This window comes from Chiroxiphia lanceolata, chromosome Z, assembly GCF_009829145.1.
Source record: "Chiroxiphia lanceolata isolate bChiLan1 chromosome Z, bChiLan1.pri, whole genome shotgun sequence".
NCBI lineage: Eukaryota > Metazoa > Chordata > Aves > Passeriformes > Pipridae > Chiroxiphia > Chiroxiphia lanceolata.
This window is the reverse complement of record NC_045671.1, coordinates 31,223,778-31,243,217: the sequence shown is the minus strand read 5'-3', so window position 1 is coordinate 31,243,217 and position 19,440 is coordinate 31,223,778. Positions and strand designations below refer to the sequence as shown.

General features: G+C 35.7%; 1 protein-coding gene across 2 annotated transcripts in view; it reads right to left on the bottom strand.

Moving 5' to 3' along the window:
* The window catches only part of NUP155 (nucleoporin 155), a 29,622-nt gene that overhangs the window by 7,900 nt on the left and 2,282 nt on the right, over nucleotides 1–19,440 (bottom strand). The window contains exons 4-25 of one of the 2 annotated variants that reach the window (XM_032675238.1): nucleotides 18,825–18,895; nucleotides 17,860–17,952; nucleotides 16,904–17,070; nucleotides 16,341–16,446; nucleotides 15,724–15,797; nucleotides 15,333–15,424; nucleotides 15,103–15,200; nucleotides 14,856–15,008; nucleotides 14,165–14,265; nucleotides 12,549–12,719; nucleotides 11,418–11,528; nucleotides 10,833–10,927; nucleotides 9,524–9,612; nucleotides 8,167–8,229; nucleotides 7,094–7,153; nucleotides 6,839–6,989; nucleotides 5,950–6,016; nucleotides 5,001–5,119; nucleotides 4,689–4,792; nucleotides 3,312–3,445; nucleotides 1,405–1,596; nucleotides 490–628 (exon numbers count right to left, since the gene is read on the bottom strand). In XM_032675238.1, the coding sequence (XP_032531129.1) occupies nucleotides 490–628; nucleotides 1,405–1,596; nucleotides 3,312–3,445; nucleotides 4,689–4,792; nucleotides 5,001–5,119; nucleotides 5,950–6,016; nucleotides 6,839–6,989; nucleotides 7,094–7,153; nucleotides 8,167–8,229; nucleotides 9,524–9,612; nucleotides 10,833–10,927; nucleotides 11,418–11,528; nucleotides 12,549–12,719; nucleotides 14,165–14,265; nucleotides 14,856–15,008; nucleotides 15,103–15,200; nucleotides 15,333–15,424; nucleotides 15,724–15,797; nucleotides 16,341–16,446; nucleotides 16,904–17,070; nucleotides 17,860–17,952; nucleotides 18,825–18,895 (2,450 nt within the window). The remainder of the gene's footprint in view (nucleotides 1–489; nucleotides 629–1,404; nucleotides 1,597–3,311; nucleotides 3,446–4,688; nucleotides 4,793–5,000; nucleotides 5,120–5,949; nucleotides 6,017–6,838; nucleotides 6,990–7,093; nucleotides 7,154–8,166; nucleotides 8,230–9,523; nucleotides 9,613–10,832; nucleotides 10,928–11,417; nucleotides 11,529–12,548; nucleotides 12,720–14,164; nucleotides 14,266–14,855; nucleotides 15,009–15,102; nucleotides 15,201–15,332; nucleotides 15,425–15,723; nucleotides 15,798–16,340; nucleotides 16,447–16,903; nucleotides 17,071–17,859; nucleotides 17,953–18,824; nucleotides 18,896–19,440) is intronic. The other variant, XM_032675239.1, reaches the window with a different exon arrangement.

Below are 19,440 nucleotides of genomic sequence, written 5' to 3'. Positions count from 1 at the left end.
TGCAAGTTTGAACTTGGATATGAAGTTACATCAGAATGTCCTGCACAATGTGTAACACTGTACAGAGGCTGTACAGTTGACTGTTACAACAGTTACATCTGTATTTAAATTACTAGCTTCTACTGCACTGAACAGGGTACAGAACCATCTTTCCAACAGTTTATTTGGTTTAAAACCTTACCTGAAACCACATATAGCCCAAGAATTTTCCTAAAAATATTATAACCACATATATGAAACAAATGGACACTGCAATATTAAATAAGCTCAAGCGAATATTTTAATATAGAAATGGGTTTTTTGGTTGGTTGGTGGACTCCAGAAAGGCTTTAAAAGAACAGGTTGGCACAGTTTAATTCTAAGGGTTATTAACTAACTGTTTATGGTAAAAGGAGTTGAAAGTTGGTAACAAAACAAACAGAAAAGAAGATGCATGAAAGGACACTACAGAAACTATTTGACAGAACATGATCAGTAACTGGCTCTTACCCTGCCTATATTGTGCACAAACATTAGCAAGGTCTACTTGATTGCTGATCTTCTGGTACTCTTTCAGTGACTCTCTCAGCATCTTCTCTTTTTCCATCTTGCTCTGAGCCTGTCGAGAGCGCTGAAGAAGTTCATTTGCCTAGAGACAAATCGTGGGAAAATGGAAATTATTCACAAGGGCACATCATGAATACTGGATATATATCCAAATGGATACTGTCAATGAGTTATTATTCCAAACTTCAAAGCTGAAACAGTAGAAATATCATCCTCTCAAAAGCACTCTCTGGTCACTAAGTTTCCAGCAGAAAGACTACAACAGCAGTAGAGAGAAGGGCTGAAGACTTAACCAAGGGGTTCCCAATTCTCCTCTCACCGGTTCCTTACCTCAAATTTATTCGAAAACCTTCAAAGACCAAAAATCTTAAACACAATTCTCTCTTACAAATTCCATTAAACTAAACACAATTCTCTCTTACAAATTCCATTAAACTAAACACAATTATCTCTTACAAATTCCATTAAACTAAACACAATTATCTCTTACAAATTCCATTAAACTAAACAAAATTATCTCTTACAAATTCCACTATGCAACAGACAAAACCCAAGACCCTATGCTGAAGAAAACCTGAAATAAGAAAACATTTTATCAACATAAGACAGATACACATCAGATTAAAAGTAGAGATCATATGAACATTAGAAATAACTGCAAATGCTTCAAATAATTTTCATGTAATGTTCAGCATTAATAACTGAAATACACAAATACGCCCATGACTTCTCGCCTTCATTGTTTTTTGTGCTTCTGAAACTACTTGAGCATAATGACTTACAAGCTGTCCAACTTACCTCGTGTGAACATGTTCTGAAGTTGTGTTTTGGTGCTGTAAAATCTGGAAGTGCACTTACCTTGGAACACACAGCATCATCAGTGCTATAAAGAAGAGGACAGATATCTTGCAAATGGGCAATGATGCCATCCACAGCAGCATTATCTCTGATGTAACAGTTTATGAGAGAAGCAATGAGTGCTCCAGTCAACTCTCTGTCTCTAATCACCAAGTCTTTAAAAGCAGTAATCTTTAGCTGTTCTTGAAGTTCCTGAAGATAGACAAAATATCATCAGTTTACCAAATCTTTTACTTTTTCTGTTGTTACAGCAGTAAAATTAATTGTTTCCGGTAATTAAAAACATACAGAACTCCAGTGACTGAAGTGCACACCACAGAAATATATTATTTAAAACACACATTATATAGCAAAATGGAAAGAATAATGAAAGCACTAGATCCCTGGATGCCAAAGGACTCCTCTTAGCAGACTTCCTCTGCCATCTTCACTATGTGTAACCTCTGTTTCAGATCTCTGCAAGTAAGAATGGAACTAGTAGTTCCCCTTACTTCATAGGGCACTGTCAGAATGCACACCCTACAAAATGAGTACATTGTAGGTTTAAAGAATGAAAGCCATTTTATTGTCATAGATTAAAAAAATGACAGATGCAATAAAAGGAGGATTTTGAAAAATTCTAGGTCTGCACTCTTTATGCTTTTAAAAATAAATTATTTGAAGGTTATTACTTTTTTAATTTAATAGGAATATTTGCTCACATAGAGTTGCTAGTAGTGTCTATGTAGCATCTATAGATGATCGCTAACAGCATAACATTACAAAACCTCTAAATCTACTGAAGACAGAGGAAAATTGTTACAGTTAGTTAACTCCTTGTCCAGCACAAGATAAAAGCTGCCCAATGCTCCCCAGTGCAACAGTGCGAAGAATAACAGCTTCTGTGCACCTGTGAGATTTTAAAATTATTATTTTTATGGAAAAAGAATTCAACTTCTCAAATAGTCTGTTTTCCTATCAAGTCCTAGGACAGAATGCCTAGTATTCTAACTAATAGATTTTTCAAGGGTAAGACACAAGTTTGACATTAGCTAAGGGTGCACAGCAGTAGCACCCATAGTTCTGCAAGTTTGCTTCTTTACAAACCAGGAGAGGCTGAAAGAACTGGCATTGTTTAGCCTGGAGGTTCAAGGGGCAGTATGTGGCATCTTACTAATATTTTTGTGAAGGTATAAAGAAGTCAGAGTCAGACTTTTCTCAGTACTGCTCAGTAAACGGGACACTTCACAATGGTCAAAAGCTGAAGTAAAGGTAATTATACTTTAATATAAATCCTTTTTACTCCAAAGGTGGTCCAACACGGCAAGAAGTTGCCCCAAGACACTGTGGAGTTTCCACCTTTTGAGATATAAAAATCCATACTGGACACAGTCCTGGGCAACCTGCTCCAGTTCACCCTGCGTTGAGGGTCAACTAGATTACTCCTCCCTCGCTGCAGAGAGGGTAGACAATTTCCAGTGATTCCTTCCAACCTCAGCTGTTCTGTGGTACATTCTGGAACCCTACCTATACAGAAGTGCAAAGACTCTACTACCCTATTGCTCTCCAAATTCCACCAAGACTAAGGCAAAGAGAGAATTCCACTTGGCTGGAAAACATGAGTCTACCCTTTTCAGCACATTTTCCAGAATGTGCTTAAGGTGAAACCACAGTAATTTATACAACCAGACTCATTATTAACTATCAATATAAGTAAAACATAATTTATTTTTAGTGACACCTTCAATTTCATAAAATTGGGTGATTAAGTCAATACTAGATGTTACACTCTTAAACACTTGCGACCTGAATAAAAATCTATATGTGGTTTAAAATTAATATAATAGTCCTTTGGGAATAACTTAGGTAGTAAAGGAAATTCAGGAGAATAGTATAAACAAATTAAAATTATATGATCCAGATCTTACCTTCTGAAGCTCACCTACAGCAACACTGAATTGGTGCTCACATAGTAACTTCCACAAAGCCAACGCCTGGCAGGTTTTGCGAACAAGCTGTTGGATGCCTTGAAGTGAAGTCTTCTCAGTTAGCTGTGCCTCAGCTGAAAAAGCAAAGACTGTCAGCAAATAACTGTTCTACATGTTTCAAATTAGTGTGTGAGTTTCTGAGGTTTTACAGCAACAACTTCCTTTCCCTCTCCATTATTGATTAATGCTGTCCAGCTCTCTTGGGAGATAGGCTGTTAACCCTATGTTCTTTCCCCAAAGAAACACCATCTGTTGGCATTTACTTCAAGCCACACAACACAGAAGGAATAATTTCTAAAAAAGAAGTATGTTTTCCTGTAAACACACTAGATTTATACATCAGTCTTAAATTTTTGGTTATTTTTTCATAAATAGCTATTATAAATGCACATGTGATGAACATAAAATAAATTAAAATAAATCCATACAAATCCTCTTTTTATTTGAGTACCTGTATTTAGCTCTAGAGAGAACAATTACAATTACAGCAGTGGTCAACATTATCTGCACTATCTTTAAAGCAACAACTACTCCAAAAACTAGCAACATTTATATCAGATAAGATATATTAACAAAATGATAATGTATTCATATTTATAACATGAGTGCAACATAATTGCAACAATTTACTGTACTTTTGAGTGCTTACAGTTCATATATGAGGAAACAATAAATACAGTGTCATTTAGCAAGCCAAAAGAGTTTATGAGCTTTGTAAAGAATAAAAATGAAAAATAAAATTATTAAATGTCTACCAAATCCTACATAATGAATTTAAAAAAAAAAATTATATTTGCACTATTGAAAACCCAGGATTATACTCAAACAGACCATCTTCAATTCCATATACACTGCAGTAACACTTCCCAACTTGCCTGCAAGTGCTGGGCAAAAGTTGCACTACAGGAGAACATGAATTCAAATGGGCTGTGTGACAGACCTCATATTTCTAAACAAAGTTTTGTAGACATTTTAGTGACTTTACTTTTGGCAACTTGCGTTACAGTATTTCTTTTTAATAGGATATCATGCTCACTTGTTTCATAAACTAACTGCTTAGCAATTGCTATCCTGAAAGTATAAAAGGGTGTGCAGCTATTAAGCACCATAGTGAAGAGATAAAACGATCTTACGAATCACGGGCCACATTAGGAAGAAGGAGACAGGTAAGCGTGCAAAAAACCCAGCATATCATTTAATGCAAAATTTCTGTGGAGAAAAGGCCTTTTTATTCTGAAGATTTCATAAGAAAAGCGAGGAAGACAACACCCAAGCGCACCATGCCCTCCCACTTCCTGTTCAGAAGTAATTACATACCATGATATTTCCTTTGAAGTTCTTGCTGGACCTGCTGAGAACTTCCACCATCAGGCCGCATAAAACCCAGGAGTCTCTGTTGGAGATTGGCTGGTGTGCTGAAACTGCAATTCCAAAACAAAACCAAAAAAGATGCTAATAAGAATACAAATACTGAATCTTCTAAAGATGCACCTAACAACTCATTTTTTAGCACCTGAATAGTTGAAGCGGGAGACCATAAAAACACTTCAACTGAACACAGGCATAGTATAGGTTTTCAAAAGCTGGACATTAAACACCACCAGTAAATTTACCACAATTAATAATTACCTTGGGTTTCCAAGGGCTCCTACTGTAGTAAACTGTGAATTTCTATCCAGAAATTCTTGTAAACCTTTTAGCTCTTGTAGCACACATTCCAGCACACGGGATGGAACACTGCTTTCTATCTGCAAAAGAAAGCAAACTTCTTTACAGAAAGCTGGGTTTTCACACTTTTTTCCAAAAATTTTCAATTTTAAGCTAACGCCAACTAAAAAGACAAATAAGAGGGTACAACAAATAAATAGTTTAATAGTAATGGATCACTAGAATAACACAACATTATACCACATTCGTTGAGGAGGCACACATGTGAAGAGGAAGCAGTCCTCTGAAGATATATAGTATAAGATGCTACTTTCTTTACTCCTCTGAAAACTAAATTAGCTACGCTTTACTATTTCCAACTCTAAACTAGAACAATGTTGAGCATTGCTAAGACATAGCATAACTGCCAAGGTCTTCCAGAGTCTCCCAGTTACCTTAGGAGGTAGGAGAAGGAAAGCTCATGTAGCAGTTAATCTGTAGTGCTGAAATTACTCAGTTCAGGATTCTACTAACAGCCACAGTCCAAAAAGATTTTGTTATTTTGATAATGGACAAAAAGTTAAACAGCAAGGTGTTAGTCAGAAAAATCATGGATTTTTTTCCATAACTGCATATAACTTCCATAACAGTAATGACCATCCTAACTCACTAAAGTATTTTATTTTTAGTGTTTGTCTGGAGGGGGTATGCAGAAGCCCTGTGGGGGTATGAACGAAGAGCCATGAATAAACATGAAGAAAACCAGCCATTATCAACTAGAAAAAGTAGAGATAAAATTATTTAGGTTTCTTATAAAGTTAACATTCAAAATAATAGCTCAAAAAGACATCTGACAGGACCTCAGAAGTTAAAAAAGACTTAAGACAAATACTGTAAGAAACTCAGGAACACAGAATAATCTTTTACATACTGCAACAACTTCTCGATTGCCACTCTTGAAAACTCTCTCCACAACTATACTGCCGTCCCAAATATTTCTGCAACACAAAACAGCTCTGTGTTAAAGCCAAGTAATTTAAGCAAGTATTTTTGCAAGTCTTCTATGTATAATCTCTTAAGAAAGAAATGGTAATGCTTTTTACTTCAAGGTCTAAAATAAGGATTTCATTTGGATGACAACTAAATACTCAAAAAGGTAACCATTATAAAAGTGTGAATAGTACAGATATAAGTAATTAACAAAATCCCAAATTTTAAAATTTGACACTTTCAAATATTTTAACTACAGGCCAATATTACTCCCCAGAAATACAGTGCAAATACACAAGTCTTGTAACAAAAATTTCTTTCCCAATCAGCATGCAGAACTCTGTTCTTGCTTGAGGTGTTTAGGACTCAACACCCAGGTAGCAGAATCCTCTTTAGTCCTGCTTCATTGCTCTGACTTGAGCATTCTTTTTAGAGATTCTTAACAGAAACTACTTAAATCCAGGATTTTGATCCTGTAAGTCCTTCTGCATTTCTGTTTCACCCTTTAATAGGAGTTTAAAACATACAGCTCATAGGTCTGAAAAACAAGAACTGCAGTTTTCAGACTTGTGCTAATGCATTTGATTGCAGGATCAATGTCTACGCAATCTTCCTGCCCTAGGCATTCACTTAATGTATTATTATAAGAGGGGCTGCAAAGAGAATGTATTATATCAACAGGTATTTCATAACACAATATAAAAATGCACTTTACTAATTTCAAATTTAAATGATATTAAAATAAAATTCAACATCCAATAAGCATTACTGGAAAGAAAAACTATGAAACAAATTGAGTGACAGGATCCCTTTTTACACAAACACCTCACCCTATAATACGAGCAAAGTATATGCAGATGCCATTGTGTCTTCCAGAAAATACTATCTCGGGACCCATCATTCCGCTAACAGATGCACCAGGGTGAGACATGGAATTCCCAGCAGGAAATACGGGAGTTGACACAGCAGGAGGCTGGAAACCTTGGGTAAAAATAGGTAAATATTACTCATTTGAATGTCAATAAAAACCCCAAAAACCCCAAAACCAAACAAATCTGTTCCTCCAGATAAGGAAAAGATGTTACCTTGTCCAGATGTCAAAAAGCTAGGATTAGGATATGGACTATCAACAGTCAAAGGGGAACCTAACAAGGGAAAAGAAATAAAGATGAGTTTCCTAAAAACAATCCAAAAATAAACCAAAATCTAACCCATAAAATACCTGTGCAAAAGCAGCAAGGTTTTATTTATAGTTAAGTATCAAATTGCACTAATTTCTTATCAACCCAACACTTCACAAGTGAATCCCAAATAGATACAGTTCCTTCAAGAGCAGCTATTCGGCAGTATTTATGTGTTATTTATTGCACGCCTGCTGTTCTGTGCACTGAATGTAATACTGTTCATGTACTTTCTGTTGTTCCTCACCTTCTGACTGCTCCCATTCCTGATATGGGCATATAGTCTTAAAGCACTCGCCTTCAGTCATTTTGATCTTTTGAAATAATATAAATTTTACCTTCTGAGCACTCAACTGAAAGACATTGATATTATTATCCTTTTTTGCATAGGGCAGACAGACAAACACTACAGTAACACTGTTAACTTGCTACACTGAGGCTGAGCCTCAAATCCAGCTGTGAAAACCAACCCTCCTGCAACTGAAGTCTGAATACCTAACTTAAGTCCCCAAAATATGAGGAACGTGCCATCATCAAACCAAAACACATGTGAACAAAAATGTCCATGTACCAGTAGCAAGTAAGGTGATCTATCACAGAAAAGGCCAGAAAACTGGCACTCTGAAAGTCTGGCTTTTATAAAACAGTTCTTGCCTAATTCACTGCAGTTCTCTCAACTTGGCAACACACAATATCACAGAAAATAATATGGTGCCAATGCATTCTCAGAGCACATTATATGTGCTAAGCAAAGCACAAATTTGCAGAAAAGCAGCATGCAAATGCATGATTAGACTTTCAACAGTGCGAAAAAGATGGAACCAAGTTAAAGGTGCCTTTGAATGCTACTGTTATTGCAATGTAGTGTCACATGCAAAATTATGAGGTGTTTTAACGAATTTCTGTCAGCACTGTCTGACCCACCACATGGGACATCCACAATATAAGAATCTTAATTTCACATGACAATTCTCTACCCTTTGAGCAAACCGAGAAAGTAGTAGCAGAAGAATGGTGCCATCTTCCACCTGGACCTGTTACTGAAGCAAAATGGAAACGTGCTTTGATACTATGTTTGAAAGAGGCATATATGACAGAATATGATAAAAATATCCAAACATTTAGACTCGGGAAAAATACATTTACTTGTAAAATGAATCCCTTTATTGATTACAGAGATTCCTGTAATTTCCCCCACACCTTACTTTCATTCTCAGTTTCCTCCTAGCACCTGTTCTCCCTATAGCTGCTGTTCTCTCCAACTCAGATTTAATTTTGCATTTTTATGCCTTGCCTCAGCTCTGCCCACACTGCTACTGTTCTACACCATAAAGCTTGGAAAGTGATGTCACTGATCCATTAAAAACAGCCACTCTTCTTAGTGTTTAAATAGCAGTTAAGAATTCTGAAAAACATGGTCAACTGTTTTTCCAAAACTTCACCCCAGTTCAGCATATCTTTGTCCAATACTTAGGAATTTGGATGTATGTAAAAAATGGTACTGATATGGAACTTCTTTGCGTTTCAGGCAAACAAGTTTATTTCCCAAGTTTGTTGTGTAAAACCGAATGCCACACGTCAGATAAGGGTAGAGGATCTTCTACATTAGTAAGTTCTTGATAAAAAAATAATAATTAATTTAATTCAGTAATTCAGAGTTTCAAATTCATCATTATGTTTTTTTTTTTTAAAACCCCTGAAAATCTGGAGTAAACACACATTAAGGGACACTTTCCAAAGCAACTGTAGAAATTTAAGTGAATTTGAGAATACAAAAAGGCCTCTACTCCAATAAGCATAAAGTTCTGAGGAGAAACAATAGTCACTTTACTCATTTGTCAGAGGGACTGAAGACTGAAGCAGAAACCAAATGTTGAAGCTAGAGCATTTACAGGGAGAAATCACTCCAAACAACTATCTTACTTCTTGATCAAAAGTTCTCCTTTCTCATAAACAGTATCTGCAGAGGTATGACAATGACACTCCAGGATGATACACAGCAACCAATTACGCTTTGTAAAGTTTGAACTACACTACTGATAAGTTGTTCTCTGGCTGCTGAAATGACTCTGGCAGCAACAAACGTGCAGAAGTATACCTTCTGCACAGTATCTCAACAGATTATATGCAATGTGGAGACAGTTTGAGATAACATGACCCCCTCACTAAGCCCAAAACTCACTCAAGAGAAATAGAAAAAACTCCTGTCATTAACTAACCAGTGAGTGAAAAAACGAAGTCTATTTCAAACAAAAAGAACACAGGTACTTGTGAGAAGACAAAACACATACGTAAAGAAGAAAAATCTGCCCAAACCCATGAAATGCTACATACCGGCAGGAATTGGAGAACCCAGAATAGGTCCAACGTTACTTGGAGGAGGCAGAGCTGACGGAAATCTCATTTGTGCTTCTCCACCATACCTAAAGTTTACATGCAAAACCAAAAATTCCTAGCGTCATACACAGCCCATTCAATTCTCATGTGTTTAACAGCAATTTTGGGGTACTTTTAAAATTGGGAATAAAAATCGCAGCATAGCCTTAAAGAGAAATTTACCAGTTCTCAAAATCAGGCTTATGCATTAGTATCTTTTCAAGGTTTGCTGCTACCGGAAAGCAGAAAGAAAGGCAGAGCTGAGAAGACCCATGCTTGCCCTTGATAGCTATCATCCACAATATATCATCCCCTCACTCAAAGAATCAACAACAAAAAACACCCCAAACCAAACACCCCAAACTTTTTTTTTTCCTAACTCCTGGCTACACACCTTGTGAGGACACCCAAGAGACCCACAACATGGAGCATTTTTTTACAAGGATAAATAGTGGCAAGACAAGAAGAAACGGTTTTAAACTAAAAGATGAGAGAGATTTAGCAGATGAAAATACATCTATCTGCATGAGATCAAGGATAATCAGTACTTAAGATACATGAATTACAAATTCATCCTCCAGAATGGAAGCCCATACTTTGTCACCTAAATTGTACTGAAAAAAACCCCTGAACCAAACCAACAAAAAATCCCCCCAAAAACCCAAACCCTGAAAAATAATAACTGAAATGCCCCACTCAAAGAACCATCTGCCCGCCCCACAAAAAGACATGCACCGCCAAAAAAAGAAAAAACCAACACATATGACCAAAAGCCACCAGGCCCTGAACAGCACCAAATTTTCTTAGTGCAATGGTGAACAGCAAAAACTACAATATGTTAAGAATAAAACACCAAACCATACAAAAAAACCTGACCAAACCCCTACAAAATTAAAAAACCTTGTCTTTTTCCAGCTGCCTGAGTTGGTCTCATTAAAGATATTACTACACTCTACACTTCTATCAATTGAGATACTGTGAAATATATGTAAAGTGCATTTCAAGCAGACTAAACAACATTTTCAATAGTCTCCTCTGCACATAGAATACAAACATCCAAGAGGGGAACTAACAAGAAATCACCATTACAGAAAGCTTCCTTTGTTGATGAGCCCTAAATTAGTGCAAAGGGAAATTCTACCAGATTTAACAATCTACACTCCTTGTAAAACTAGGCTCACTCATGTAGCAGGTTAAAAATCCTGTACAAGTGGCTGTGGTGATCCTGAGCATAATATTCAGAACAACATACAGAATTGAAACTTACCTGAAGAATGCTCGAGTAGCCCAGGCAGACACTTCTCTATCATATGCAGCATTAGAACAGGCCAAAATAAGGCAAGTGGCACAGGCCTGATCCTCCTAGAGCATACTATACTGTTAGTGTGGTGTCTTATATCAAGTAGATAAGAAATGTATAGAAGTTACACTTGCTCAGTAACTGAGCTTGTTGTTGTTTGCCTTAAACAAAAACACCCAAACCAATTATACACATTTCTACTGGCCTTAAAATGTAAAAACTTGTAGCGGTAGGAATTCAACTTTTTTTAGAAAATCTTCTACTCCTGCTCTTAGACGACCTTCTCTTCTAAACTAAGAATGGCATTATACTTCTGCATGCCAGACATATAAGAATTTCAGGGAAACTTTAATTTTTAGATACCATAAAATGAGAAGTTATTTCTCATTATGCAATTTAGTTTTATGTAGACAATGGAAAAGGAAAAGCTACTACTCTAATTGGTAAATGAAGTGTTGACTAAAAGTTTACAGCAACAACAAAAAGATGCTAAAGAAAGTGATTTAGATAAATATAGCAAATCTTCCATAACATGTCAAAAGCTCTTCTTACCTGATGCAACTTGAAAAATCTTTCAATCTCTTCTCCATCTCCACCTATATTACTAACAAGCAGATGCCGCAGCTGGTCGACAGGTCTGAGTTTATGAAACATAAAGCTTCCCTAAAAATAAGGCAAAGCAAGTTAGAAAAAAGCTGTCTTTACTCTGCTCATTCCAACATGCCTCCCAGCGATGTTATATTTAGCATTCTGAGTTTTCCTCCACTGGATCAAAACATAACTGGTGCCTGAAGTCCAGTTTGACTAGCGAGTCTAGGAAAGGCAGGCAAAATACTGCAATGGCTATAAACTCTTCACAGTCTTCTTATTTTGCTGGTTTTAGCCCAAGACGAATATAAACATGTAGCATGTATATGCAGAAAAGAAAGGCTTTATGTATCTTGTAAACCCTTAGAACTGCCTGGAAAAAAAAAAATGCCTGAAGACTTCAGGGCACGGTAAGATTTTACATTCAATCACCTTACCTGCATCCAATAATGGCTCCTAACTACTGGAAAGGATTCAGCTAATGCCCTTCACAAAACAGCTGCTATTAAACAAATGCAACTTGCGGGTCTAAAAGTTGCAAGACATTAATATTTAAACATTTTCTTTTTTAAATGGCCTATTGGTCAAGATATTAAGTGTCTAAAATATTGCTAAATATAACCAGAATAGAAAAGTACAGAAGTTAGCTTCTTTACTTTTGTGGGTTTTGTTTTTTAAAACCCACTCTAAGCTTTTTGGGACTTTTTCTATGACAAATAAGAAATTATTTATTCAAATTTCAATTGCCAACAATATTTACTTGAACTATATTTCCTAGGCAGCCAGCGACTATTTCAATGTCATATAATCAAAAGCATAACCATGGTTAAAAGAACTTCCCGGATGATTTGTATCTACATGGGTTTTCTGGAGACCAACAACTTTATTAATACACCGTACAAGAGAAGCAGGCCTAAAAACTTTGAGTAAATTTAAAACAGGTAAAGATGGTTGTAGCAATCTTCTTCCTTATTCATTTTCATGTCCATAACACAATCCTTAAAACATATCTAAGATGAATGTATAGGTTTAGATGAGTTGTCCAACTTTATACTTATTCTTCTGATTACCTACATCAAGCAACATAATACTCACCTGGGCCGAAAGCAGAACAAACTTCTTAGGTGGCAGCATGTGTTGCTGCACAACAACAGGTGAGTCAGTTATCGGAATAATGTCTTTATTTAGTGGTGTTACAATCTTCTGAACTTTAAAGTCATCAATAGCAGAAAGAGCCCAGGAATGTCCATCAACACGGGTGGTCATCTGAACAATAGATAGATAATATCCAAAGTTTGGTAACAGTCATGGATTTTGCACACCCATGGTAATATTTTACTATTTATCATTTAAATTACACAGAATAGATTCTGTTCTTGACACCAGAAAACCCAGGGAAAATATGCAAGATATTGTATTGTCTAACAGAAGGTTACCACCAAATTTACAGCTGTATATATACTGCTGGTTTTAGGAGAAAGGGAGTAATATACTGCTTCTTTTGGGAGACAGGGTTAGTGTTTTACATTTAAATGTAAAACAACTTGCAAAGTAAGGCTGCTACAACATAAACACCAACCATCTGCTAACCATATCAGAAGTAAGTACCACAGGTATCATGAACTTAAATTATTTCTTAAAGAATCAAAATAACCTGTAACTGAATCACAAAGGTTTACAAGACTTTCACAGCTGGCAGGAGTACTTTAAATATAACTCAAGAAGAGACATACACTGGTGAAGACATTGCAGAAAACTATGTATGCTACGAAGGAAGAACTGTTGCTCAAGAACAGGCTGCAGTTTTGTTCAGAAAACCTACCCATCTGTCACTGTCAGATGCCTTGGGAAAAAAGAGATGTCAGCACTTGGGATATTTATACCTAGGTTTTTGCAGGGAAGGGGTCTGGAGTAATTATAAAACTCCTTTGTAATTTATTAATTAAAACAGAAGAAAAGCCAAAACCTGACTTTGAAACTTTTAGCTTATACAGTCCCCCCATTCACTCCAACTCCACTACTCTTTCAAGAAACACTATTTTTGACATGTCACTCCTCTACTTCAGTAGACTTGAAACTTCTTTCAGAGATGGAATATATGAAATGTTCTCCCTGAACCAAAACATAAGGCAAATTAGCTTCTCCAGGGCCCTCTTACAAACCCACTTATGTAACAATTAAGAGAAAGAAAATCAGAGAAAAATTCCTATAAAATAATTAGAGATTAATCATATGTGAAATTTAATGAAGATATGGCGTATCAGTTTAAGTAAAGAATCCTGAAGTTTCTAGCACCTACATTTTAAACAATCTTTACCAAATTTTATCCTCATCAACAAAAACCTCTAAGGGTTGTGGAACATGGTTTCCCGTGCTTGTGCAGAATACGTAGCATGCTATAGACAACAGTATTTTCAAATATATTAACTCTAAGTCAAGTCTTAGAAGTTAAGGTAATTCTTTTTGATACATAGCTTGCATTAAGCTAGAAAAGTATGTCCGAACTAGGGATGTCTACTGAGAGACTCATTCACAGAACGGCCAACTATCTTTTTTCTTTGAAGCATTATTGATTAGTAGCTTTCTAATTCGCGGAAATTTTCTGTGAATTACACACTTCTTGCAGACAGTATTATTCAAGCATCTGTTATTAGAAAAGAAAAAAATAATACCGAGATTTCATCAAAAACCTATAGAAGATAGATTTATACCTGTGTTTCCATCATTGGCTTTTGAAAAGGAAAAGAATCATGATTGACACACCACAGGATGTCATTATCCTCATTTTCTGAAGCTGCCATCAACAGGACCCCTAGCAAGAAGAGCAACAGTAAGTCTATTAGAAGACAGTATTAGTCTGTTAGAACAGTATTAGAAGTAATAATCATCCATAAAATTCAAAACTCATTAATCCATTCTTAAACTAGCAAAAATCAATCTGTAAGTCGTTATCATACAAATTGAGCAGCAAATAATATCTCCTGAGTTTGTACATCATAAGGTTCTTCAGAAGGTCACTTTTAACACCACCTCCTATCTAAAATGCAAATAAAAGTGAGCCTAAAATGGGTAGAACATGCCTCAAAAAAGAGAGTTTTGCAGATGGATAAGAAAACATCCAGAAATGACTTCAAAGCAAAAAATCAGTACATATGACGAAAGGGGTCAGCAATATAGAGATATTTGCCCCCTGCATTTCTGCAGCACTTTTAAAAATTGAGCCTACCATCAGAAATGGCATAAAGCTGGAACCATCTGGCAGCTGTTCAGTACCTTGTAAGGGCCACACTTAGAGCTTTCAGTTATTCCCACTGCTTCAAGCTCCCCAATGCAAAAACAGTGCAACAGTGACTGTCACCCCCCCAAAAATTAATTTCATTTAAGCCATGTTCCACCATTTACCTTTGCTATAAAGAGCTCTGTGAACCTTTGACGGCTTCTCTACATTAGAGGAAGCTGAAAATCCAGGTGGCAAACGGACATGAACCAAAGTTAACATGGAAGGACGAGCTGTTGGATGCTTAAATTGTGAAGTACTAAAATACAGTCGGACACCTGAAAAAAAGATAGAAACAGGTCACAAATTTGCTACACTGTGCAGATACTGTTTATTAGTTTAAACAGAGGGGAATTAGCACTGCTTTTTTACCTGCATGGGTGATTGCTAGTAGTTGACAGTCTATGGATTCAGAATTTTCAATTACTGCTATTTGAATAATAGGCTTAAATACAGAACGATCTATTGTTCTGAAAAACAAAACAAAAAAATCCCATACACTTTCAATCCAAAGAAACATGCAAACCACATTCTTCAAAACGGTAATATGAAACTACTGGCCTTATAGGAAGCCTCTTACATTACAATTGTCATGAACATACCTGGCAATGATCCCTGCAGCAGAAACTATAGCATTTTGTGAAAGAGAAGTAACCCTGGTCATTCCTTGACCATCTTGCCCCAAATCGTAAACCTGCAATTCAATAATACAGCTTACTGATTTAAGAATGAATTAATAAATACAGCCTCACTTACCAAGCAGAAACTCACACTGCATTTTTATTTTATACTCATGTTTCCATACAATTGAGGTTACTCTTTCCTTAGAAGTACTTTAAGTCTTTAGCACACACTTTGTTAGAAAAAGATCAACAGAAATAATGTCCTGATATACCTACAGGCAATTCTCAGGTATTAAGGAAAACTTAAAAAGTTATATACACGTTATTATACACATTAGCAACACAGCCACAGTCATAAGAAGTCACATACTTGCAGGACTCCTTTTTCGGAGCGGGTGTACAAGATATTTCGAGAGTTGTCAACGGCAATTTGAACTACAGGATCTAGGGAGGATAGGGAAAAGGGAGAACCAGAAAATTAACACTGGATTTGGTGAAAACAAGTTTAGAATACCTAAAATATAATGAATTGTAATTTAACAAAAACTGCAGTCTCACACAGGACTCCCACTGGAAGTGATTTAAAACAGCAATCAACTTCACACAATTGTTAGTACTCTAAAAAAAAAAAAAAATTGTCTAATTTTTCACTAAGCAGTAAAACAGGGTAAGATTATTCACTTACAGCTTCTTAGTGTTCGCACTGATCCCCACGCTGATCCCATTAAGCACATATTAGTTTTGTGATACAGATCACTAACTGTAGCCTGAAATGCCAAATTTTTCAGGCTTTGCTATCTAGATCCTGAATTAGACACACAAACAATCTGTATACAACTACAAAATTCTTTCATAATAATCACTGCAAGTTTCATTGGCAATAACTCAATGCTCTGAGTAAGCAAACTATTCAGTCTGATTTCTTGGTAGTATAATTTTAAAAGGTTACATCAAAATATTGGCTAAGCCTTTAAAATCAGTACTTACCATCCTCTGAGAATGTGAACTGTAGCAATGAAGGAACAAGGAAAGACAGCACACTCTTTGAATGGTTTATTTTTCTACAGCGCTGACTAAACCAGCCTGCTTCAGCCTACAATTTAAAACAAATACAGCATTGAAAGAAAAAAGCAAAACAATTCCAAACTAGTAGCAATATTAAAAAAGTTGTTTACAGGATAAGTATGAAAACAAGTAAAAATCTAACTACTTTGATTTAATTTGACAAGTATGTATTATTCAATTGAAAGAAAAAAAGTGACCATTAAAAGGAAAATTTTGCATAAAAAATTGTGCATATGTCACAATTTGATTTTAAGTTGACTAAGACTGCACTGTTACTCCCTATGTAACTACTGCTTCTTTAAACAAAACGCATCTACATTAAGATATCAGAGCTGCTGTGCAACCAAGCCACGTAACACAATTATAGAAGCAAAAAGATTGCAAACTTGACACCTTCTAGAATTCCTATTGCTTATATCCCAAAACAATGAAACAATGAAAAACTCCTGTGTGTAAAACCCACAGTCAGGTACCAGACACCATACCTGGTATGCTACTTCATATAAGCAGCCATCTTTTCCAGCCAAAAAGATGCGCCCGTTATCACTGGAGGTAATTGCCAGGATGTAGGTATTGTCGGTAGGGAGTGAATACAGAGGATCTGGTAGCAACTGCATTCCTCCAGACATGCTGTCATTGAGTGATCCAGTACCTTAGATAAACAAACAAATAAAATCTCTTTAGATTTTAAGCTGTTCTAATAAATATTACAGATCCGTGACAAGAAACATTTCAGAAAGCACAAAAAAATCACACCATATTTCAAAATTAGTAAACACATTCTGGAATAGCTTTTGTCCAAAGTGAACTGCAGAGGAACAAATCCTGTTTTTTAAGAAATTAAACATTCTGTGTAAGTTCCCAAGTAAGGAAATGCAATGTTTTTCATTTCTATACATTGCCACCTCCTCTAAATTGCAACAAGTCCAAAACACAGGTTTTTACATATTATCTCTTTCACACCAACACAGTATTAAAAAAGCAAAAAGTTACTTTTTCCAAACGATTTTTTCTCTCGATTAATATATATGGCATAAAAAATCAGGTTCTCAATTTTTGTGGTAGAAAAAATTGGCAGGAAATTTGTGGTAGGAAATGCCAACAAAGTTAATAAACTGTATTCACTAGTTTCAAGATTCATGCTCATTTCTTCTCTCCCTCTCCAACATGCTGTTTAATTAACAGGATTACCTATTTCAAAAGCTCTTTTTATGTTAACTAGGTGAGTAACAAAACTCAATGCTTCTCATGAAGTTCATAATCCAGCAAGTGCACACACCATAAAAATTACTTCCCCTGTTTGTAACACAATTTAAAGATTGTGTTACAAGGGACTTAGCACATGTTTGGGGTTTGGTTTTATTTTTTGAATGGCTACTAATAAAGTTGCCATGTGTATTTGTTAATACACAACTGGAAAGAGTGGAGAAGAGAGAATTACCTGGTTGTATATTAGAACAATGAAGCCCTAAAATCACAATGTCCACTGGTGTAGCCAGAACAAGTAAGTGTCGTACGTGAGGCTGGAAGATACCTAAATAAAGGAAGAAAAGAAAATTTAGTTTGCAGCCTGCCCTGAGATCACATGATGTAGCCAATGTATCCACTAGAAAGCCATATCAACTGATTAGAGGGAACAATCATATGTAAAACCTAAAGATGTGTGAAAATCTAGAATTTGAAAGGAATATTCAGCCAGCAGTTCATGAAATACAAGATCTTTAAAACGACATATTTCTTACAAACATACTTCTTTTAAACTCAACCCTCTCACCAATTCAACTTTGACTTCAGTGTTATTTAGGCAGTAGCTACCAATATAACAGGGAGGGCTAGAAACTAGGATCCCATAGAAGTTACTCCTTGAATGTGTAAATTTATGAGCCATATAAATGTTGGAGCATGATGTGACAAAGAAAAAAAAAAAGGCAAGCTTATCAGCATAAATAACTGGTGAACCATACTATATTTAAGATATACAGTTAGCAGTAATAAACCAGTTATAGCTAATACTATATTATTTTTGGCTTGTAATTAATTTCATAATGTTTCTAAAACTGATGTCTCTTGTGTGTACATATATACACATACACAAACCACAGATTTTCACATATCATAGAATCACTCAGGCTACAAAAGAACTCCAGGATCACTGAGTCCAACCTTGAGACCGAACACCTTGTCAACTAAACCATAGCACTAAGTGCCACATCCAGTCGTTAATACATATGCATGCTAATATATACGGATACGTATAAAATAAGACATTTTATTTTATATTAATGCATATTTCATTAGATTATTAATATAGAGTATAAAATATACATGCACATATATAAAGTATATAAAAAAATATATGGAAGGTTCAGTATTGCCTAATTCTAATCACTGTCATATATTCCTTACCTGCCTTTGGCTTTACAAGACCCACTGCAAGAATAGTTTCACTAAGGCCATCAAAATAAGCCAGATCTCCCCTGTCAACAAACAAACAGATAAAAAAACCCCCTGCATAAAATTTGTCATGTAGTATCACATAATAACAAAGTAAATAAAATCAGATTGTTTATATTTAAAAATGACTAATACTTGTGTAACACGCTGAAACCATCTACATCTTTCACTTTCGGTGAAAGTAGGTCCAGCAGAACGGAATAACAGAGAAGTTTCACAGCAAAACTATACAGTCATTTGAGCTGCTTGAAGCCCCTGTAGTTGAATTTCAAACTTGAAAGCCAACTGCAGTATTTTATATTTTTGTATTTTGTAAATTCATACTGTGAATTATATGATGTAGCATCTCAATGCTGATTAACATCAAGAGGAAGAAGTTACATGGGAGTTTTTTTGCCCCATGAAAACTATCTGAAGCACAAACTTCCAGTTTCCTCCCCACCATGTACCATTAACACCATGCACTGTTCTTTACTCTGACACAATGTAAATGTAGAGAGGAGCTATCTGAACTTCAATCTTCTTAGAATGCAACACTATACACAAAGCAATTCTTCCTAAAAGAGTT